This window comes from Telopea speciosissima, chromosome 5 (genome assembly GCF_018873765.1).
Source record: "Telopea speciosissima isolate NSW1024214 ecotype Mountain lineage chromosome 5, Tspe_v1, whole genome shotgun sequence".
Lineage (NCBI taxonomy): Eukaryota > Viridiplantae > Streptophyta > Magnoliopsida > Proteales > Proteaceae > Telopea > Telopea speciosissima.
Window position 1 is genome coordinate 68,072,133 of NC_057920.1, and position 24,635 is coordinate 68,096,767.

At 38.7% G+C, this 24,635-nt stretch overlaps 1 protein-coding gene across 2 annotated transcripts in view; it reads left to right on the forward strand.

Annotated features, from left to right (window-relative positions):
• Positions 1-741: 741 nt before the first annotated feature.
• Positions 742-24,635, forward strand: part of LOC122661261 (histone acetyltransferase HAC1-like) — a 31,633-nt gene continuing 7,739 nt past the window's right edge. Inside the window, exons 1-9 of one of the 2 annotated variants that reach the window (XM_043856607.1) lie at positions 742-956; positions 9,260-9,712; positions 10,326-10,431; positions 11,081-11,384; positions 11,466-11,590; positions 11,675-11,960; positions 12,063-13,939; positions 23,803-24,099; positions 24,246-24,524. In XM_043856607.1, the coding sequence (XP_043712542.1) occupies positions 9,519-9,712; positions 10,326-10,431; positions 11,081-11,384; positions 11,466-11,590; positions 11,675-11,960; positions 12,063-13,939; positions 23,803-24,099; positions 24,246-24,524 (3,468 nt within the window). In that variant the 5' untranslated portion in view covers positions 742-956; positions 9,260-9,518. Of the gene's footprint in view, positions 957-9,259; positions 9,713-10,325; positions 10,432-11,080; positions 11,385-11,465; positions 11,961-12,062; positions 13,940-23,802; positions 24,100-24,245; positions 24,525-24,635 lie in introns of both variants that reach the window. The other variant, XM_043856606.1, reaches the window with a different exon arrangement.

Here is a 24,635-nt window from a genome sequence, read left to right on the forward strand (position 1 = left end):
AACTTTTTGGTGTTTCTCAAAACTCTATCAAAACCATTTTTATCATCCGTTTCTTTTTAAAAGAAGACAAAAAAAAAAGGGATTGGCAATACATATAGGATTTGTTTCATTTTTGCTTCCAGAAACAGAAAAAAACACAAAAAATGATTATTTGAACCATATAACAGACCGTTATTATTTTAAGGAAATTGTTTTCCGTCTGAGAGCATGGTCTACACCAGCACTACTACGTGTCTACCTCTCACCTCTCTTATGAATTTATATTTTTACCCCTATTGGAAGGGGAGGGAGAGACCCATTCTCGGACACCCGTACACTCTATTTTTTTTAAAAATTTCTTATTCAACTATTTCAAAGCCTTAACAACGAGTTTTTAAAACTGATGCCTGTGTTGAGTGCATCACATTCTCTAATTTTTTTTTGCTGAGCATCACCCCCACTAATTTGCATAGGACGAACATTTAATTTTTTTTATCAAAAATGATTTTTATTAATGATTTTTCTTAAATATACCATAAAGAAAATGAAATATGATACCAAAAGACCCTTAATCTCTTATATACTGTTGCTCTTGTGTTCTTATAGTTTGTACGTATGTATTTTCGAAATGTCAGAACTTTTTTTTTGGGTAGAATTTCAGGACACTGTCTGAGAACCTGAGGTCCAATGTTTAATTTCATCTAATTTTCGTAAGTAATAATAATTAATCGGACCCGAATTATCACCCACAAGCGAGTCTTCTTCACGATTCGTTCCGTGCGTGCGAAGTCGCTCGTGTCGCTGGGGCGGTGACCTCTCTCTCTACGACCCCCGACCCCCGACCCCCGACCCCTTTCTCTGCTATTCGTTGCGAATAAAGAATCCATCTCAAGTTTTCTTTTCAATTGCAGCTCCGATCGCGGTTGTTAAGCTCTGTACGAAGCTCTTCTTCGTTCGCGTTTTTTGGGCTGCCCCAGGTTCGTCATCTTCTTTGCCATCCCTCTTTTCTAGGGTTTTCTGATTTGCTCTTCAAATGAAACTTAGGGTTCTTTTATATCTTCTGTATCATCATTTTTTTTAAAAAAATTTTACGCTTCAATAAATATTCTCTCCGAGTGGGCTGTTCTACACCCCCCCCCCCCCAAAACAAAAGTCCATGGTGCTGTGTCTGGAATTTAGATTCATCCGTGTCCTGACTAAAGCTTCTCCGACTATTTGCAAGGTTCCAGTTTTAATCTATTACCATGCTTTAATCTATATTTTTAATCTACTCTGATTTACGCTGCCAATTATTCTCGCAGTGGGGCCGAAGTCGAAGTGCCATACGAAAGTCAATTAGACCCTTAAATTACTTGGGCTGCCTTTCTAGTTTTCTTGGCATAAATAGTCCTAGTCAGATGTTGCAGCTTTTGAGTATCTAAGCTTTCTTTTGGTGGAAACATCTATACGAGTGGAGAATTTGCGTCTGGTTGTAATGGGAGGAAGTGATCTCTTCCCCTCTCCTACATCTATGTGATCCTCTCAAAGCTATCGACACTGTTTCCTCATTGTACCAACTCCTTTTTGCTGTAATGTTGTCCTTCCGTTGCTATTCATCATTTTCCAAATTCACTGGTCTCTGTGTTATGATTCTTGCTTATTCACCACCCTCTAGAGAGTGTTTTTCTATCTTGGTATATTATTTTTGTTAAACGTTGTGTAATTCTCATAGTGGAGATTGGCATATTTGAACCTGGGTTTTTGAAGATGTTTACTGATTTTCGGTCATTGATTGCCTTTTAGTGTTTCAAACTTGCTTGCTATGTGAATTTCTGATATTCTGATGGGCCGGGGAATGTATGGGCAGTTGTGAACCAATTAAGCTGTGTGGCTACTTCACAATAGTGAGAAATCTATTTTTTTTTTATCAATTTTGAAATAGGACTTGGATTACTTTATTCATGGATGGAACTGGTAAGGTCTGTGGTCAGAGTGGGGTATCGTAGTTAGTGTTTTCCCCGTGGTTCTTTCCTTAATTTTTATTTTCTCCCCTTATCCTTTGACCTCCCTTTAGAAGAATCATTGTTATTATAATGGTCAAATCAAGTTGTTGGATCCACCTCTGCGCTTTCACTGACATAGGATAACCTCTACCAAGATGGAGAAGCCTAATCTGATTGGATAAGTTACATAGCCAAGAAGGTTTGAGATGGACTAATTTATGGATGGTTTGTTAAATTTCCTGGCTGGAGATCTTATTTTTTTGGATGAATAAAAGTTATATTACAAAGAAGAGGGGAAGAATATACAAGCCCAAGGGCCAATAAAAAGGAGCAAGTAACAAAGAAAACAAACAGCAAGCTTAGACGAGAAGGGGGAGGGGCGCTGCAAAATGGAAAGGGGCAAACCCCAGGACACAACAATGAGCCTGGGCCTTGGGTTAGTTGGAGATCTTGTAGACCTTGGAAGAAAAAAATACTGTTTGGTTGGTGGTGTCTTACACCTATACTATTTTCATCATGGAAACATAAAGGAATGTCTTTGCAATACGGCTATATTTGGTTGTGAATGATGTCCATGCTTTTTGTGCAGTGCACAACCTAAGGATCCAAAAATACTGACAAAGTGAGCACTGCTGGAGGAGAAACAGTGTAAATATTTCTGCTGCAAGCAAAGAGTTTGGTTATTGGATTAACCAAAGACAACCTATCTATGGCATCCTAACAGAAAAAAAGGTGCAGAGTACCTTTAATTCTAATAGGCATCTCGATGCTCTAGTGTACATCCTTGCTAATTTTTTTGGGTTCATGGCTGAGCTTGAGGTCATGTATATGGATGCGCAACATAACCTTTGTGCATGTTCAAGACTGGTGCAATCGATTAGGACCTTAGGAGTAGAAACCCATAGAGAGATTAATGCGAAACAAAATGTTGGTGCTCTGCTCAATCTACAGAAGCTATTGTTTTATGTATTGTTAAGGGGTTGATTTAAATTTCCCCAAAATTTGCCATTTCAACCATTAGCATAACTGAAACATTTCACCAAATTTCGTCTATTTCTTTCAAGAATGTTAACACTGCTTGTTTATGGTTTCTAATATAACCAGGAAAGAATTATTTATGCTCCAATTCCAAACCACCATCATGATGCTCTAATTTAACATTCTTTGTAAATTTGCGAGTTCATTAGTGAGATGAGGGCTGTGCAATCCGGATGTGCGTTCATCCTTTGAAATTGGTGCTTGTTGTCATCAGACTTCTCTATTTTGTTCAAAATATTATCATTCTAAAATACTTTCTATTATATGAATCTCTTTAGATTCCCCATTCAGTTGGGATAGGGCTTATCTTAGTTGAGTTGTATGTGAATCTCGTTAGATTTTAACTCAACTTCTAGATGGTTCTCTGTTCTTGTTATTCCCGTGCCTTTATTGCCCTTGTCATGAGATTTTAGCTTCCCCACGAGATCTTTGCTTGCCCCCATCACATTTGATTGGGAATCTGGGATTACTGTTGTTGTCTTTATGTTATAACCTTCAACCCCTATGTTTCCCATACTTTGTTTTGTTTGGATCCATGTAGCCGACCCCATTAAGTTGGGATAATACTCAGTTTGTTGTTGTTTGTAGTGGTTTTTGATTTAACTTTTTCAGGAAAGTTAATTTGAATATTAGGGTTAGGGAATTTTATATGCATCATAGGGACATGTTTCTTTGATTGGGTGAAGAAAGTGTTTCAGTTTTTTTTTTGGGGATAAACTACTTGCGTTTTCTGTGTTATTTGAGGATTCATCATCTTATGATCAACATTATCAACCCCTTTACAAGGGTTTTAGGGTTGTTTAATTCTTCAGCTTATACTTAAATTGTGTGTGGTTTTCCATTTTCCTTTCCACTACAGTTCATACATACAATCTCTCCCCCATTTTGGGCTCAATGAAGCTATGCTTATGGGAGCATGAGATGCTCTTATTTGCAAATTTCTTCCGTTTTTGTTTGTAAAATTAGTGTATAATGTCTTATTTTTGGAGGATATTCTGGTTTAAAATAAATTTTCACATGTGGTCCAAGTTATTCTATTGGGAAGGGGGCATGAGCTGGTCCTCAGATGAGTCTTTCTAGCTGCCTTGATCTTTTGGGCCACATCGATTGATTATTTGGTCATAATTACTGTTGGGTAGATTGGGAGTCCTTTAGATAGGCCTCATGTCAAAGGTAGTGCCCTAGCTCATCTGTATAACCTTGTATGGGGGTTTTCCCCATGCCTTCTCAATGGTCTCATTTCTTTAGATAAAGTTGACTGTTTCAAACAATTATTCTGATATATGGTGATGTTGGATTGGAGTGAAGCTCAACCATGGTTTGATGACAACGTGGACAACATATTAAGTTGGGGTGCCAATAGACAGCCATATGGCAGAAAGCCAAGGCAGCTGTAAACCTGCTGGATGTTGGGCAGCCGAAGGCCTGCCTCATATTTTATGATATAATTTTGGTGTCTTTTTTTCTTTTGGGGAAATTGATACTTTATTAATAACAATGAACGAATTTTTTTGGTAAGGATACTTTGTTAATAACAATGAAAGAATTATGAAATCCAAGGATAGAGGGCGTATACAAAAGCTGTCGCCCCATCCTTCATGCTACCCCATCCTTTAAGATCCAATTCTAAGTCTATTCTGCTACATTGACTTCCTTTGCCTTGGGTCTTATTTATGTTGCAAGAAATAACATGTGGACTTCTTGTGGTCCATTTGATATTTAATTTATAGAAGCCATTGCAGTTCTTGAAGATTTTGAAATGGAACTAGTTAAAGGCAGGTGCTCTGCACGTGATCTTGAATGGTTGGCCTAGCACTCATAGGCTATTTGGTTTAGCCTAGGAGGGCTATCACGCCAGGACCAATTCTGCTAGAGAATATTATCCGGATCTAAAATAAATTGAATGATGGAGATGATGATAGTTGGATAGGTGCAGCCCAAATTCCCATTGATTGCCAACCGTCGGAGTCCCACCGAGGCCACGATCGAAGGAGTCTCCTACCTTGATCCCATTTGAGTCTCGCAAACCTTCTTGCATCTCACAAGGAAAAAACTCTCACTAAAGGAGTTAACCTAGAACTAATCTAGGTTAGATTTAGTCGCAAATAACCTAGGAATACTCAGCAGTCAACTTAAAACAACCCTCAACAGCAGGGTGACACAGAGGCCGAAATTCAGAAATAAGTCCTAGGTTAAATACCCAAATCCAGCCACTCAATGGGTCTAATATCGAAGTCGAGTGTGAGTCTTAGGATAACCAGCAAGCCCCCAAACAGGATTGAAATAGGGTAGCTAGATCGCAAGTTACCAGCAGGACACCAAATTAGAAAGTAAAAGGAACTTATCTGTAGAAGTCAATCCAGCCAATAGAAGAGCCAAAGTCAGGTCGAGTGGTGCTTATGTAGAGGAGGAACTCTGCAGAAAATCCCAGCCAATTCTGATGGTATGATTGGGAGATCTAGAGATAGCACCAAAATAGAAGGTTAAGGTGCAGCCAGATTCCACCAGTGGAATGGAGTGAAAAGTGGGATTGAGTGGAGTGGATGGAGGGATGGTATGGTGTTCAAAAACCCAGCAGGGTTTGGTGGAGGGATACAGAGATGTCAGACTCAGAAGTTGCAGAAGGTCTCCAAGCACGGGTACAACAGCCTGCACTCGATTGGGAGAAAACAGCAGCAGTAGCTTCAGCCAAAAGGAGCAATCAGCAGCAGCAACAGTTGAATGGATGAGTGTCTTCAGTCCATGGTTGATCTTCTTCAGTAGCAGCAATAATCACAGCACAGCAGCAATCCAACAGAGATCGAGCAGGAAAGGAGGGAGAGGAAGAAAATAAGAGAAAAGGGGATAAAGATGCTTCAGCTCTCCCAGCCAGGTTTCTCAACCCTTCAAGTCAAATTAATCACTTGAGAAGAAAACATAATTTGCATAAGCAATCTTTCATTCATCTGATAAATCGTGGGGAGCTTCTAAAAGCCATTACAAATATTTAGAGGGCAAATTTTTTTTTTTTTTTTTGGATGAATAATAATTTAATTGCAAGGAAAAAGAGGGCAAAACTTGCTCCTCAAGAAAGAAGAAAATAGAAACTTAACTAATTAACTTCAATCTAGAAATAGAAACTTTCCTAATTACTTGACTGATCTAATTTAGGAACAGAACAGATACTCATGCCTTCAAGTGGGGACCACTATAAGTGCAATTCGGCCCCACTTAAAGTTACAAAATCTTGTCAATAAATTGACAAGTATACCCCCACGATTCTGGGTTTGAGAGACCCAACAACTCCCAGCCAGTTGGGCTGGCCCAACTTAAAGTTGGTTGGCCCCTATGGCCTAAGGGGTTGGTCCATCGATTGGTGAAGTGAACCAGACCTTCTCCCATGACTCTTTGTAAGGTATTTCTTGCCAAACAACTTGGCTTCCGCATCAGGAGTAGTCATATTTCGGAATTTTCTTGGATTCTTGGATGATTGAGAGCTCACCCATGATTTCAATGTATAGATGACGGAGGCTGAACCTCAATTGATTACATCCTAGTTAGCATTTGTAATTCCCAAACAAAGGGAAGAATTCCAAAGGCTGGATACATGAACAACTAGAACATTAAATGGTCTTTTGGAATTCCCAAGACATTGGGGGGGGGGGGGGGAGGCTTCCAAATTTAATAACTACTTAACTAAGAAAACTGAAAGACTAATCAATACTACCTAGGAAAGTAAAACCTACTACCTTAATTAACCTAGGAAAGAAAATAAGCTACTACGAAGCCTAATCTCGGATGCCTTCCTTGTACCCATATTTTAGGCTCATTAAAGTGGCCCATTACAAAGAAAACACATGGAATTAAAGACCCAATGCATACATAACCCCACCCAAGGTTTATTTCTAATAAAATAAGCCCATTCTGTGAGTTATCTGCATCAATGGTACATTGGTATTTTTTTTGGAAACCATGAATTATTACATATGGAAACTCTCTTATTCATCTTGTTGAAAGTTATGTCTAGAATTATTGCTTTGGGGCTAGTAGGGTTGTGTAAACATGTTTTGTTTAGTTTTGAAAACTCAGATGCATATCTTTCCAATAAGTGTTTCGATTTGGTAATGTATTCTTAGATTTCACTTTCGGTAATGTATGCTAGGGATTTTCATGTTAAAATATATAGGACTTGCATCATGTGCAAGGTTCAAGATCTCGGGTTTCGACCAGCCAGATTCCGAGATATGGTCGACACTGGTTGAAACTAGTGATTTTTTCCTAGCCAACTCGAGATGGTGGTTTCGAGGCCCAAAAATGATTTTTTTTTTGGTGTATAGCTTATTTTTGACATTCTATGCATAATACATGAACTATTTTCACACAAAAAAAAAAAACTCAAAATGGTACTTGTGGTTTTTGACCCAAGTTTACTAGTGTACGCATAGTGTACTGAGAGTCATAGTTGTCAGGCCAAGCACTTATTTATGCCAAATATCATTTAAGTAAATGTTCATTTACTTAAGATATTATTCATAAATTAGCAAATATCCCCTATTTGAATCCAATAAAAATAGTTAAAAAATAAAATTCCAAAAGGAAGAAAAGGTCAACCCCTCAGTTCAAAAACAAAACCGGATTTTCGGCGGTAGGTGCAATTTTCAACTTTCTATTACTGAGTTTTTTCTCAAATCAAAAAATTCCATAAATCTTAATCTGGTAAAACATTGCTAAAAACCAAAAGTGCGGGTAAAATATTCATTTGTTTTGATGTCCAAAAAAATATTTTCATTTAGAGTGATTTTGACAGAATTCGCACACACCAAATTAAGTTTGACCGGTACATAACTCCTTCAATATAAATCAGATTTATAGTAGTCTTGATTCGGAATGAAGTATTTTTTGTGTTCCAAAATAATTCTTTATTATATCCTTAAGAAAAAGAGATGTTCCGTGGTATTGAAGTACAGATCTCAAGTGATACTTACTAATAACTTGAGTTTGCGATAATTTGTAAAAAACATATGTTTGTGGCAAGGAAGATTGATCACAAGAGATCTGCGAATTTTTATTACTAGTATTAAAAAGCGACTTTTTTACAGTCGAAATAGAGTGAATTGTATTTTGATTTGTTTCATTAATATCTTTTTGATTTATTTTAGTCTTGTAATTGTAAATTTTTTTTTTTTTTTGGTAATGTGTAATTGTAAATGTATTTATCAAGAATTTTGTTTGTTGATTCAAGGAAAAGTTGTGCGTTGATCCCGGGAATATTAATGATATATAGAAGAGTATCTATATGTATCTTTTCAATGAAATTTTAAAAAAAAAAATGCCATTTACGTGTAAATCGGGTATTTCTTCTTTTTAATATCTGCCAAAATTTTTTCGTCGATTCTGATTTTTTAATATCACAACTTGTTTCTTTAGGATTAAAGATTGCTATAAATCTGATTTATATTGAAGGAGTTATGTACCAGTCAAACTTAATTTGGTGTGTCCGAATGCTGTCAAAATCGGTCTGAATGAAAATATTTTTTTGGACATCAAAACAAATGAATATTTTACTGCACTTGTGGTTTTTAGCAATGTTTTACCATATTAAGATTTATGGAATTTTTAGTTTTGAGAAAAACCTCAACATTAGAAAGTTGAAAATTGCACCTACTACCGAAAATCCAGTTTTTTGTTTTTGAATTGGGGGGGGGGGGGGTTGACCTTTTCTTCCTTTTGGAATTTTATTTTTTAACTATTTTTTGGGATAAAAATAAGGGGTATTTGCTTATTTATTAATAAGATTTCATTTACTTAAATGATATTAGGCATAAATAAGTGTCTGTCCTGGTTTCTGGCATACATAAGTATTTGGACTGGGCATAAGTGTCGAAACTTGCGAAATTACCAACATCTCAGTTGAAACCAGTCGAAACCTTGCATTTTATCAAGTACCTGGCCAACTCGTCTCGGAAACCTGCAAAACTGAGATACCTTGGTGGTTTCGACAGGTTTCGACCGAGTTCTCTTTCCATGATCATGTGAACTGTTCAACTTATCTTTGGTACATGAAATGATTCATTTTTGTTTTTCCTTGTATTACATTTATTAATGATTCACATCTGGTTTTCTGTAATGCAGTCTCTCTCTATCTCTCTGTCTTTACTCCCTCCCTCTTATGTTTCTTATGTCAGCCTCCATGAAATTGTATATATCTAATCATTTGATAATGCATTGGCCTCTGATAAAATTGTTTCAGTGGTGACTTTGGTCTTGCTGTATGCTTTCAGCAGGTTCATTCTCCAGATTAGTTACAAATTCTCTGAGTTGAAGGCACCCTAGATAATTGGTTTATGAGGACATCAGTGAAGGGTTGATGGTGATCTAAGATGAGGCTAATGGTATCATTAGTTTGGATTCATCCCTTCTGTTTTAAACTACTCTATTTTGATGGCTTTACAAGTCTTGGTTGGTGTTGGAGGTCTCGATGGTGGAATAGTGAAATTCTGAGTCTTGAAGTACGTGGCATTTAAGGCGTGCACCAGAAAGATGCATGTGCAGGCACACATGTCGGGACAGATTTCAGGGCAGGTACCAAATCAAGCTGGTTCCCAGTTGTCTGGTCTACCTCAGCCAAATGGAAATTCTCTACCTTCCCAGATGCCAAATTTAAGTGGATTTCGTGGTATGTGCAATATGGATCCTGATTTTGCTATGGTGCGCAAATATATGCGGGAAAGAATGTAAGTTCTAATTTCCTTTTTTTTTGTTAGGAACTTAGGATTATTATTTCTGGTGTCTTTATCAGTTGGAGCTGGGGATCTATTTTGACAAATGAGTGGTTTTTGCATTTATCTATGTATGCGAGAATTGGTCAGTATTGGTATAATGCATTGAAAATTTGAGCATTAGAAGGCAGAAAAAGAGTGATAAAGGGCGTACCAGCGCATGAGGCTCCCGCCATTGCGGGGGCTGGTGAGGATCATAATGTTCGCTGCCTCACCCCTGCTTTGCGGAGCAGCTGTTTCCCGATTTGAACCCAGTCAACCCACAGAAAAAGAGTGATGGGGGGGGGTAAAAATTTTGTCTGACTATTTTACATTACTGAATACCCTGCGTTTTTTCAGAGAGTTGGGTGGGTAGTCTGTCAGTTCTGGTTCTCAACCCTATTTTTATGTCCTCTACTCTAATCATAATTGCTCCTATAGGTATTCTGTTTAACATGATATATAATCTTTTACTTATTTAATACTTTTAAATTGTCTAAGCTTACTACTATAAGCATCATGTTTCCTCATTAACTTGTATTTGAACCTTTTTAACCTTTTTCATTTCTTTCATTCCTCTTCTATGCAGCTACCAACTTTTCCAGCAGCGGCCGACATCTCATGAAATGCAGGCAAGGATACCGGATATTGTAAAGCGCTTGGAGGAGTGTCTGTTTAAGACTGCCAGCTCAAAGGTTTGCTGCTCTTGAGCTTGAAATCTTGGCTTAGGCTGATCCAACTACTTTATCTTATTTTTATATTACCTTTTTGGTTCTTAAGTTGCCTTATTAGGCTCACTGACCCACTCAGTAAGCCTTATCCGAACTACTAGGGTTGGCTGTATGAATCCTGCTCTGTCATTCCACAACTTTTATTTGAAGGGCATATATGGTATTAAATCATAAACAACCATATCTTTCTCACCATTCAACGAAAGTAATTTTTGGCCTTTCCTCGTGGCTTGTGTCTCCAATTTTTACCATGTTAGTCCTGCAAAGTCATGCATTTGTTGGTTTTTCTGTACATGGCTAGATGATATCTGGTGGTTTCCCTTGCTTTTTGGTTCTACCCCCAATTCCTTGAAGGCAATAGTTTATGGCCTATCCTTCTCTTTCTTTCTCTCGCTCTCTCTCTTTTGTGGGGAGGTGCTGACAAATTGAACAGTAATTGCTATGGTATCTCTTTCCTTGATTTTTTTTAGTCTATACAAGCTGACTTATGTATACAAACTGTTTTCGTTGTTTATTTTCATCAGTTATTATTCACTGTACCATTAACTCTGAAATTACTTGTGTACGTTTCTATTTTCTGTTTCCTGATATATGTGATTCTTTGTAACATTAGGAGGAATATATGAACATGGATACATTAGAGCATCGCTTACAAGCTCTGCTCAGACGTCCAGGTTCCAGTAACCACAATCAGCATCTTATTTCTTCTTCTTCATCCATTGGTACAATGATACCAACCCCTGGTATGTCACACAGTGGAAGCTCAAATTCAACTGTTACTTCTATGGACAATTCCATGATTGCTGGCAATGCTTGTAATTTAATGGCATCAAACACGGTCAACAGAGGAAGCCTGTTCAGTGCTGCCAATGGGTCTGCTGGTGGCATTCATGGCGGTTCCTTTAATCCATCTGATGGTAATTTGAACTCTCTGGTTTCATAGGTTAGTACAGTTAAGTTTGCTTCTTTGGCTGAAGTAACAGAATCTACTTCTGCAGGGTCCCTATCTAATGGATATCAGCAATCACCTGCCAATGTCTCAATTTGCTCTGGTGGAAATAATGTGACATCATCAACGGGTGTGCAGAGAATTGCTAGCCAAATGATTCCTACACCTGGGTTGGTTAGTACCCAGTCCTCCATGAATTCTGAATCTTCTCATACTGGTGTTGGGTTTTCCACTGTTGATTCCGCGATGATTTCACAGCCCCAGCAGCAGAAACAATACATTGGTGGTCAAAACAGTCGTATATTGCACAGCCTTGGAGGGCAAATGGGCATTGGTATGAGGTCTAGCTTGCCTCAGAAGCCCTCAACATATGGATTTTCAAATGGAGCTCTAAATGGAGGGTTGGGTGTGATGGGGAACAATATGCAACTGCTGAATGGGTCTGCAGCATCTGAAGGTTATACTGCTGCCTCTTCCTATGGTAGTTCACCAAAGCCTCTAAATCAACACTTTGATCTGCAACGTCAGCAACAATTGATGCAAAGTACTACCTCTCTCTCTCTCTCTCTCTCTCTCTCTGGTAGACTCATCTGAGGCTTTTGTATTTCCTCAAGATTCTGATAAGATGTTTTTCTCTGTACAACAGCTCTGTCCCAGCAAATGATTCCATCTGGAGGTGATGGATATACAATGAATGCTACGGATCTATCTGGGTCAGGAAACTTATATGGCCCCACAACATCTGTTGGATCTGCTATTAATAACCAGAGTCCAAACACAGCCAGCTTGCAGGCTAAAATAAAACCCAACTCTTTATCGGCCTCTCAACCTAATTTGCAGGCAGTACAACAGATCGCTCACATAAAGCCCCAAAATGTTGATCAATCATCAAAGATGAATTTTCAATCTCACCACTCAGGTAGGGAGAATTTGTTACAATCTCATCAACAGATGCAGAAGTTTCAGCCACAACCTCATCAGTTTCAACAACAACAATATCTTCAACATCCACAAAAGCAACAATTTCAGCAGCAGCAGCAGGAGCAGCAACAACAACTTTTGTTGAAGGCTGGACAGTCTCAGTTGGCATCAGGTATAGGTGGTCAATTACCCTCGGAGCATCGAACAGAATCCCATAATGAAAGCCTTCCATTACAGGCTCATGAACAGTTCCAGATTTCTGAGTTACATAATCAATTCCAGCAGAATAATGCTGCTGATGAGCGTATGGCATGTACTCAATTGCTCTCTCATCCATCTGGCCAACAGGATTTTGGCTCATCAATTCCCCAGGATTCTCATCAAATGCAACAATTATCGCATCCACATCGGCAAGTGGCAGAGTCCCATAATGATTTTAGTTGCCTTCCTGCTGGGGCACAAACTGAAGCTATACTTCAGGGCCAATGGCATCCTCAATCACAGGGAAAGTCTCATGTACAAGATTGTTCTTCACATCTCCAACATGTCCAAGAGGAATTCCATCAACGAATAAGAGGACAAGATGAAGCTCAACGACCTCATCTATCTTCAGAAGGATCTATCACTGGTCAAACTGCTGCTTCAAAAAATACTGTGGTGCACCCGACTTCAAGTGGGGCATCCTGTAGACCTGGAAATGCAACAGAACGGCGGTGGCGGAATCAGCAGAGGTGGTTGCTGTTCTTGGATCATGCCCGTGCATGTTCAGCTCCGGAAGGAAAATGCCCCGAAGTTAATTGTGTTACTGTACAAAAGTTGTGCAGGCATATGGTGAGGTGCAATGCTGATAATTGCTCATATCCTCGTTGCCAACCCTCCAAGGTATTGCTTCTACATTTCAAAAATTGCATTGGGCCAGAGTGTCCTGTTTGTGTTCCTGTCAAGAATATTCTACAGTTGAATCGTCAGGCACACTCTCGTCCATCATCAGATGTTGGTTTACCTAATCAGATCAATGGATCTTGGAAATCCATTGATACTGGAGACACTGCTAAACTGGCTTCAAAAACTAGTTCTTCAACTGTTGAAACTTCAGAAGACCTACAATCCTCGGTCAAACGCATAAAGTTGGAGCATCAGTCACCAACTCTTATGCCCAAGGGTTTTTTATCTGCGACTGGCCAGCCTCTTTTGTCCCAAGATGCCCAGATCCAAGTAAGCCAACCGATTGACATGTGTATGTCTGTTAAATCTGAGGTTACCAAAGTGAAGATGGAACCATCCGTAAATTCTGGTCGAGGAAATCCTAATTTTAGTGAAATTAAGGAGGAGGGTTTAGATGACTGCTACAATGTGAAACCTGATGAACCTATTATTCCAATTGAGACAGCTGGCCTTGCTAATCAAGAAAGCACAAAAGTTGAGAAAGAGACTGATCAGGCTAAACAGGAACTAAAGCAGGAGACCACTATCTTGCCTTCTGAACAATCCACTGGAACCAAATCAGGAAAGCCGAAAATAAAGGGTGTATCACTGACTGAGCTTTTCACCCCAGAGCAAATTCGGGAGCATATTATTGGTCTAAGGCAATGGGTTGGCCAGGTTAGCATATGATACTTCTTACAATCTGTTCCACCCCTTTGGGTCTTTTGTTTTCATTTTAGTAGGTGTCCTATTCAACTGTTTGCTGACTGTCTTCATGCACATCTTTGCTCTATACATGGTTTCATGTGAAGTTTTCCAAATTGGAATCAGGTGGGATGCTGGACCATTGTTTTTAGGTGTACTCTTTCCAATGGTTTCTCTTTGTTAATGGGAGTTAAAGTTTATTTCAGCCCTCCCCTTTTCTCTCCATTGCTGAGCAATATGTCAAATATGCCTTAGAGGATTTTGTTTGAAATGCACATGTATTTGGTCAATCCAATGATCAAGGGATTTGGATTCGACCATGGATTGGTCAATCTGATCCAGGTTTGAACAGCTGATGCATTGTGCGACATTCTGGTCTTCCTAGTCAATTGGATTGGTCCCATTCAACCCTTGAAACACTTGTTCAAACTTCAAACTCCTAGTTGCCTTTGTTAATATTCTCTCTCTCTAATGAAAAATTTATTTTCTCTACATTATTAATTTTTTTTTGTTGTGTGAAAATATAATGACCTAGTCTGTTATGCACCTTTACTTTGTTTTTTAGGGATACCCATTTGAGTCAGGTAGTTAATTATCTGATATCCTAACTTTAGGAGAACTGTTGGAGGTTAATTGTGAGGTTTTGGTTTGCCTTTTGTATTTATGGAATGTTGGTTCAATCTCTTGGTCATCTTTGTTGAGGTTCTCTCTCTCTCTCTCTCTCTATTAATGTGAAAATTTTATTTGCTTTCCTTGTTGAGTACTTGAGTGTGGACATGCAATCATTTGATCTTTTATTTTTTTTTGTTTTATTTGTAAGGGACACCTTTTTGTGTCAGGCGATTTATTGCTCAAGGTTAAAAGTTTACTGGTTTGCCCGCCCAGTGTTGCCACATGGAAGGGTGATGTAGTAATTCTGACTATTGGATATTTAGGAAATGACATAGATTCACTGTGTTAAATTTCTGTCCCAATTCCAATCATATAACCTCCCATGCATGTCCATGGACCTTCTCAGTAGTCCATGCACTCCCTCTGTAGTCAAATTTTAAATTCATTATCATGCCACTAGGCAAATGCCTTTGAGCTGAAACTTTGACATGTGAGCAGTGGAACTTAGGGTTCGCCTGTCCATAAAATTTCAGATTCATTTGGTCTGCCTTGTGGTATTAAATGAGTGCTGACCAAAAATCCTTTCCCATTAACTAATATCCTGTTCGTTTTCTTTTTATTTTCCCTTACTTTTAGAAGTCGTGAGATCGTGGTTTGCCTTTTTGTATCTATGGCAGTTTTTCCTCCAAATATTCCAATGTTCTATGCATTTTGAACTATTCCATGCTACTAGTCTTTGTGCTTGTCAATATTTTTTAATGTTTAAGGATTTTTTTAAAATGAGATACTCATATTCCGTTGGCCTCGGGACAAGGACTATGTCATGATATCTTCCAATATGTTAAATTTGTCGTGGAACTGGAATTATAAGATGTTTGTTAGTTGATGGTATCAACTGATAACATTGGGTTATCAACTGCCCCTTCAGCTTCTGTATTTTATTGATATTTTTAGTCTAATGGTGCTGCTGACCTCTCCTAATTTAAGGTCAGATTATAGACAACCTAACCCCAGTATTACCCACAACAGTGCCTAACAGTCCCAGCAATAGGAGTCAACAATCAGCAACTAAACAAGGTTGCCGCAGGCCACAATCAACCGAAAAAACTCAAAATTATTGGTTATGACCAATGGATGGGCCTGAACTTTTAAGCAAAGAGAGGTCCAATAATAGGGATGAATCTCCAAAAATTTCAGACCAAGCTAATAGTCAAATGTCGAGATATCAATAGGCCACCAAATTAGAAACTAAAGGGGTGTACCCAGTGCATGAGGCTCCCGCCACTGTGGGGGTCTGGGGAGGGTCATAATGTATGCAGCCTTACCCTTGCTTTCGCAGAGAGGCTGTTTCCAGACTCGAATCCATGACCACTTGGTCACAATGGAGCAACCTTTACCGTTGCACCAAGGTCTGCCCTCTACCAAATTAGAAACTAAAACCATAGTTGGAAAACCAGGTTTTCTGACTCGACTCGTCTTTCATAAAAACCTGGTGACTCGGCCTTGTCAAACCCGGTCAAGGCGAGACGGTTTTTATTAATGCAATAAATATGTATAAATTAATAAAAATAGAAAATACAGTAAAAATATGGGAAAACTAGAAAAAAAAAGAAGGAATCACATATCAATGCATTTTGGGTTTGTGCCATTGAACAAGAGCAAGGAGTTGATGAGTTGAGGGCTTCTTATTGTTTTAGAATACGGAACTATTTTACTCAACTCAATTTCTAAGTGAAGTAACTTAATGGTTTTTTAAAAAACAACTAAACTTGTTATGTTTGTCATGACTTGGGTTAAAATACTGAGTCTTATTTGACTCGGATGATTTATGACCCAGTCTCTTCATTTTTTACCCTAACCTAGTCTGCACGACTCTCGACCAGGTTTTCCAAAATTTTGACTCGACTCGGGCAACTCGATCTTTTCGAAACCTGGTTTTCTAAAACGTGAAAAATAGAAACTTAGTGTGTATTGATCAAATCACCCAACAAAAGAGGACCAAATTAAGCTCGAAGGTAACTCTTAAGGTTTAGGGATAACCCTCCAAATCTGGGCTGATTCCAATCGGCTGTTGTAGTGATATGACTCCTAAAAATTGCACCAGCAGTAACTTTCAGAACAGACCAGCTGATAGTACAGATCAAGGGGTCTCAGTAGCTTTCTGATCTGAAGTCAGACCTGACCCAAACTCGGGTCAAGTGGGCCTCCTAGTGATATGATGTGATCCCAAAACTTGCAGCAACAAAGGTCACACAGTTGCAGATAAATCCAGACTGGAACCAGCAGCAGGAATTAGAGACTAACCCAGCTGCAAGGTGTGATTAGTGCCAAAGATCAGTAACCAAAATCCAGCAGGTGTGCAACTATTTGGTGGACTCCAGAAGAGACTAGTAGCTTTAGTAATGGAGCTCGATTACTTGTTGCAGGTTAAGGAAACAAAATAGAGAATAAGGAGGAGGAAGGAGGTCAAGTAGAAGAATGGGGTTGGGGATAGATTGCTATCTCAGATTCTCAGCCTGGGCATCTCACCCTTCTCAGCCTCTCTCAGGACAATGCATTGCAAACAGCAACATAACTTCATTCATTAAATCATGGGGGAGGCCTCTAAAGGCCATTACAGTATATAGACTCAAAGGTTGAGCCCAAAATAGAAGCAATAAAAATAGGAAGTCTCTAGAAGAGTTGAGACTTGGGTTACAAGTAATTATACTGCTAAGTAATCAAAAAGGAAAACAACTAAAATAGGAACTCTAACTTAGCTTAGACTAACAAAAATAGAAACTTCTATAGAAAAGCTAAGCCTATTTTCCAAATCTGAAATTGAAAACCAAGCAAAAATTGGAAGTAGGTGATATGCTGGATTATTTCTTCTCCATGCAATCTGGTTTTGGGCCCCATATCATCTTCTAGAAGCATTCCTAGAGAAGGCAGTATGATTGTGCCACTGTTCACGTGAACAGTACCACGTGAACGGTAAATCAGTACTGTTCACATGAACACTTTTTCTGAATTCTATTTTGGTCGTTCTCTTCTTCATGCTTCGATCTACATCATATCCTTATCACAATCTCTTGCTTAATCCAAAGATCTCCTTGCATCAGTTTAGTTCTTTATCCAAAAGATCAGTACTTCATCCTCATTGGTTCTCCAAGACTTAGAATTCGGACAAACAACAACTCAGCCTTAAATGGGTCAGCTACATGGATCCTTGCCCTCCAATCAGCTCTATTTGAGGTCATACATGATTGAAGGCCTAATCTATGCATGTCATTCCTAACCACTTCTCCTAAGGTCATTGTAGGTCTGCCCTAGGTCTTTTAGTTCCTTCAATCTGTATCAAATCACTCTTCCATACTGGAGCATCGAAGGGCATCCGTTGAACATGACCATGCCACCTAAACGACTTTCTTGTAGCTTATTATGTATCGGAGCTACTCCCAAACCCGCTCTAATATGATCATTCCTTACTCTATCCTTCTTAGTTTTGTTACTCATCCATCTCAACATCCTCATCTCCACTACACTGAGTTTATTTGTATGATGTTTCTTAATTGCCTGACTTTCCTTTAAAGGAATATGCCCACAACACTCTGTGCACACCTCTCTACTCCATTTATGCTATTTTAATTCTCTGTGAAACATCATCCTCTATATCACCTTCTTTATTTATGATTGAGCGTAGATACCTAAAATAATTACTTTGTGGAATCTTCTTCATCAATTTTTACCACCTCATTATCTGTCCTAGTATAACTAAAGCTACACACCATATACTCCATCTTCGTTTTACTTATTTTAAAACCTTTTGATTCCACTGTTGATCTCTCCCACTTGGTGTTAATCCCAGTTTTTGTCCCATTGATCAAAACAGTATATCATCAGCAAAAAACATACACCAAGGAACCTCATTTAGAGTGTCTGGTTAAATCATCCATGATAAGCACAAACAATAAGGGCTCAAAGCTAAACCTTGATGTAACCCAATTGTTATTGGGAATTCTCCATCTTGAACCCCCCACATTTCTTATACTAGTCACCACACTAACACCATCATACATTTCTTTTATGTCCACATATTTTTTTGAAAAACACTTCTCTTCTCTAGCACTTGCTAGATTTGCTCTAGGGACTGTCATTTTTTTTTTTTTTAAAAGTCAATAAAGACCATATGAAGATCCTTCTCGCATTCTCTAAATCTTTCCACGAGTCTCTTAAATAAATTGCTTCTATCGTGGATCTTCCTGGCATAAAACCAAATTTGTTTCCCGTAATATTAGTAGCACTCAGGTGGGTTTCAATAACCCTCTCCCATAATTTCATAGTATGACTTATTAGTTTTATGCCGCTATAGTTGTTGCAGCTCTGAATATCACCTCTATTTTTGTAAATCAGAACTACAATGCTTCTCTTCCATTCGTCTGGCATTTTCCTTGCGCTCATAATCTTATTAAACAACTTGGTTAGCCAAGATAAACCACAGATACCTAAGCTCTTCCGCACTAATATTGGGACTTCATCTAGGCCTAGTGTTTTGCCTACTTTCATCCTCCTTAATGCGTCCTTTATTTTAGGCACCCTAATTTTTCATATATATCTACAATTTTTGGTGTCTTGATGGGTAATGCATTCTTCTAGGATACTATTACTTGAAATGTCTTTATTTAATAGGTTGTACAAATAATCTATCTTTCTCGAATGTTCCCATCCCTTATTAGTACTTTATCATCTTCACTTTTAATACATCTAAGTTTCTAACATAGTCGAGATCTCTACTTTTCCTTTTCCGCTTTTAGCTATCTTATAGATAACTTTTCCCTTCCTTTGTGCTCAGATCCTTGTAAAGATCTTCATATTTTTTCGCCATTGCTTTTTCCAAAATCTTCTTAGCTTCATTCCTGTCAAATTTATACATTTTTAGATCCTCTACATCCTTAGTCCTTTGGCATGTCTTAAAACTAGCTTTTTTAGTTTTAATAGTTACTTGAACCTCATCAGCCCACCATCAAGTCTCCCTAGAGGAATGACGTTTTCGATTCTCTGAGGACATCTTTAGCAACCTTTTAATACAAGTAGTCACCTCGTTCCATATCGTATTAGTATCTCCCTCATAATCCCACTTCCGTAATTGACCAATTTATCAGTAAATGATTTCAAAGCGTCTCATTTTAAGCTCCACCACTTTATTAAAGGGCAAATAAGCTTACCTTTCTTACGATTCTACGTAGTGAGGCACATTACATACCCATGACCACTAATCTATTTTTTGTGGTTAGGCTCTCCCCTGGGATTACCTTTCATAACAGTCTATCAAACTTTCTAGTTAGGAAGAAATCTTTTTGGCTACTATGATGCCCATTTTTTAAGGTAATTAAGTGCTCCTCTCTCTTTTCAAAGTAAGTGTTTACAATAGATAAATCATAAGCCATAACAAATTCTAAAACTAAGATCTCCTCCTCGTTCCTCTCTCCAAAACCATATCCTCCATGTACATCTTCATAGCCTCTTACGATCTCTCATAACATGTCCATTGATCAACCCTTATAATAATCTTTTCTCCTCGACTAAAACCATGCACTAATCCATCCATGTAAACCCAAAATTGTAACTTACTACTTTAATCCACTCCTACTTGGGGTGCATAAGTGCTAATTATATTGACATCCTTTTTCTCCAACACAAGCTTGATGGATATAATCCTATCTCCAAATCTTTTAACATCCATGTCATTCTTTAAATCTGTATCCACTACTATGCCCACTCCACATCTATTACTTTTATCATCAGTATACCGAAGTTTAAAGTCGTAACTTACTACTTTAATCCACTCCTACTTGGGGTGCATAAGTGCTAAATAAGTTGTCATCCTTCTTTTCCTCATAATATTTATCAATTCTTGACTCTTACCCGTCAAAGATCTAATGTTCCAATATGCTAATCTAATTCTATGTTTTTGGACTAGCTTCTTTACCCGCACCCGTCCATAGTGCGAGAACCCTTGCTTACTTGTTACCGCATCCGGGCGCCGACGTGGTGTGGCGCTTACAGGGGATGCCCTAGCTAATCCTTGCTCACTTTTCACTACAACCGGGTCATAGTGTAGCGCTTTGCTTATTTTGGCGGGGAATGCCCTAGCATAAGTGCATAACATTGATAATATAAGGTTCTAGAATCCATGTAACAATGGTTTGACTAGGGGTTTTTCCGGTGCCAGCTGTTGACCTGACACACCAATCCTCCTTTATCCGGGCTTGGGACTGGCAGCAAACGCTGTCAGATTTAACTTTGAATTCGGACAAAATGTTCCTAAATTTGAGGCTTTGTTTGGCTTAGACGTAACATGTATAGAATGTTAGTGGAATTAAGAATTACAAATTTAATCCTACAAAAATAGGAGATTTGATGAAGGGAGAAATGGGAAATAAGAAATGGAGAAGAAACTGATCGATAAGGAAGTAGTAGTCATGAAATACGAAAGAGGGGAATAAAATAATATTATTAATTTCTGGTCTAAGCTTCCCTCACCCATCCAAAGTTCAATTGAAATCTGGAAAGAATATCAGTTCCAAGCCAGATCACAGCCTTTCTCGAGAACTGAGATCTGAAACTCATGCTGCTTTCTCATTGCTTCCCTCGACACTTACATATGCAGAGAAAAATATGGATGTTTACGAGATGCTTCTGGGACCTCGCCCATTCCTGATGTATTATCGGGTACTTACACCTTCTTCGGTGCAAGAAGCACAACTCGTGTCAAGAGAAGTACAGGTCATGAGGCCAATGCATTTAACTTGGTGACGTGGCTTTTTTGTTTTATTTGACATTAATGAGTATTCCCTTGAACCATATGGGGGCAAATGTAATTGGGTTTAACAGATTGTTGAGCAGAGCAATATTACCAGCATCCCTATATTTGGGAAGAAAGAAATGAAGATCGTTTAGAGATCAAGTGTTCTCTGAAAGGGTAGTTGTTGAGTATTCAAGTTTAAGTGGCACGTTGGGCCACTGGGTCACGATGGATTCTGCATTTAGAGATTTATGTTAGTGCAAGTTTTTAGGGAATTGGAGAATGGGATATTCTTTAATCCTGCTAGAGAGAAGAGGACAGAAGAATGGTCCTGCTGCCTGTTGTGATGGTGAAACTAGACTTTGATGGGTGCTTCCTTGGAAACCTGGGCCCTTTGGGAGTGGGGGTTTTTATAAGAACTATTGAAAGCTCAATTGTGTGGGTGTATTTTGGTCTAATAGGAGAAGGTGACTTCTCAAGGGCAGAGATCTTAGCTTTATGAACTGGGCTGCAGTTTGCAATCCAAAGAGGATTCTCAAATATAATTGTGGAACATTGTTCATCTTAAGCAATAATTTGTGCTGATCACGAAGATAATGCGCGGTTGATATTTTGCACATATCGTAAAACATATCCAACACGGCATCTCAGCTGAATATAGTATCCCTGTAGAAACTACAATCAGTGAATGATATGGCTGATTTGATGCTAGACAAAAGGGTGATTGGATCAAGATTGTATCGGGACTTTCATATCCATTATAACTGGTGGTTGGTTTCTAATGTAACCGTGTAGCACCTTTATTTCTAATCTGTTGGGGCATGATCTCTGTACTAATAAGGGTTGCTCGCCGATAACCCTATGAACTAGAAGCTAAGGGTTGCTTGCAACACTACGAGAGTGCTATGACCATGATTTTGATTTACCTCCATTTGGTTCCAATTTCCAAATGCAGGTCTGCCAGAGTCCTAAGAGACATGGAGGTAACTTCCAAGACTAATGATTAGAGTCTGAGGTAAAGATTTGTGATGTGGAAGCATCTCAAGCTTCAATGGATGTTGAGTCATTATTTAGGTTTTTTCTCATCACCTCCCTTTGGTCAGAGTTTGGAAGGCCAAAAACCTGTCCTATTGGCACGATTTAGGTGCTTCTTGAAATCTTGTTAACTTTCCCATGAGACCAGGAACTTTCAAATCGGAGTTTTTTTTTGGGAAAGTAATGTCCATTATGAACGAAGGGTATCATGCTATGGCGGGAATCTATATTTGAAAAATATGTCAATGGGAAGTTCAAGTTTATTTTCTATTGTCTTTGCTCTGTGAGCACTCAAGGAAGCATACTTGTACCAAGATGCCTAGACATCTTCAGTCCAAAAGTGGGGAAAGGGAAAGTAAGGGAGAGGCTAGATGAAGAGGCAGAAGAAAAGGAAAGAAGGAAAAGAATAAGGCCACATACTCGGAAGCCGGAACTAGGATTAACACATGGATTGAGATATATTTCCGTCAAATATGACGCTTGTCTTGGGTGCCTTGGCCTGATGCTTAGGTACCAAGGCACCTAGCAACAGCCGCCGCTTGCCTTGATGTCATGATAATTATGTAAGGGGGTTGCTAAATATATGACGCTTGTCTTGGGTGCCTTGGCCTGATGCTTAGGCACCAAGGCACCTAGCAACAGCCGTGGCTTGCCTTGATGTCATGATAATAATGTAAGGGGGTTGCTAAATTTGTAATTGGAGTGTAGTAGTAAATTAAGTCATGCTTCACGAAGTTAGGAAGTAGTTTAGAGAATTAGAAGGTAGTCTTATAGTTTGGTTTTAATTGGCTTAAGAGTTTCGGAGGTGTGTACTTTGATTGTTTCTATTTTTCAAAGCATTGTGACCTACAAAGGCAATGGTGCTATCCAGGCTTAGTAGTTGGACTGTTATTCTTATTTAATTTGCAGTTAAGTTGTTGCTCTACTTTATCACTCTTGTGGTTGGTGTGAAAAATGCTAGTTGTAGCTTGCACAAAGCCCTTTATCTTATTTTATTCATTTTTCTCTCTTTATTTCTTCTCTACTGTTTGGGCCTTCTAGCTGTAGAGACTATCCTTGCTGCCCTACATCAATTTGTCTACTCTTTGTTGCTCCATTTCTTTTTTTTTTTTCACAAATATGGGTAAAGATTGAGTGAGTTCTCTTAATTCTGTTGTTACCGTGATAAATGTTGATATCCATTATTTCGTTGTATTACATGGACAATGTGACTATTGTTTGTACTGCACCAGTTATTTCACCCCATAACCAATATGGAAGATTGTTAGGGGGTCATGACTCATGACTACGATTAAAATGTAGACAGCATGTTGATGCCACATTATTGTGGAAATTGCTTGGCTAATTTCTCTTCTGCAATAGTCTTTACCCCATTCGGATGATTTTAATTTTATCTTCTTTACAGAGTAAATCAAAGGCTGAAAGAAACCAAGCAATGGAACATTCAATGAGCGAGAATTCTTGTCAGCTGTGTGCAGTGGAAAAACTTACATTTGAACCTCCTCCTATATATTGCACACCTTGCGGTGCACGCATCAAGCGGAATGCCATGTATTATACTATGGGAACTGGTGACACACGGCACTACTTTTGTATTCCTTGCTACAATGAGTCTCGTGGAGAGATAATTGAAGTTGATGGAACTCCAATTCCAAAGGCAAGGCTGGAGAAGAAGAGAAATGATGAAGAAACTGAAGAGTGGGTAAGTCTCACACTATTGTTCTTCCTTTCTTCTCTTTTCTTTATTTTCTTTTCCTTCTTTGTTGGGGGGTTGTTATTTACTTGCACTGTGACGTACTGATGGTGCAAAAAATTGCTCTTATTTGTTTCCTTTGGTGTTTGTTTCAGTGGGTTCAATGTGATAAATGCGAGGCTTGGCAACATCAAATATGTGCTCTTTTCAATGGTCGAAGAAATGATGGGGGGCAAGCTGAATACACTTGTCCTAATTGCTACATAGCAGAGATTGAAAGGGGAGAGCGTATGCCCTTACCACAGAGTGCTGTTCTTGGTGCAAAGGATTTGCCCAGAACAATCCTTAGCGACCAAATAGAGCATCGACTTTTTAAGCGACTGAAGCAGGAGCGACAGGACAGGGCCAGGCTTCTGGGGAAGAGTTACGACGAGGTATCTTTATCTGATTTGGAAACCTGTAATCACATAAATTGTCCTTTTTTATGGAATACCGAGCCATTTATACATTTTCAGAAACTATAATGTGTATGTATCTTTGAGTAC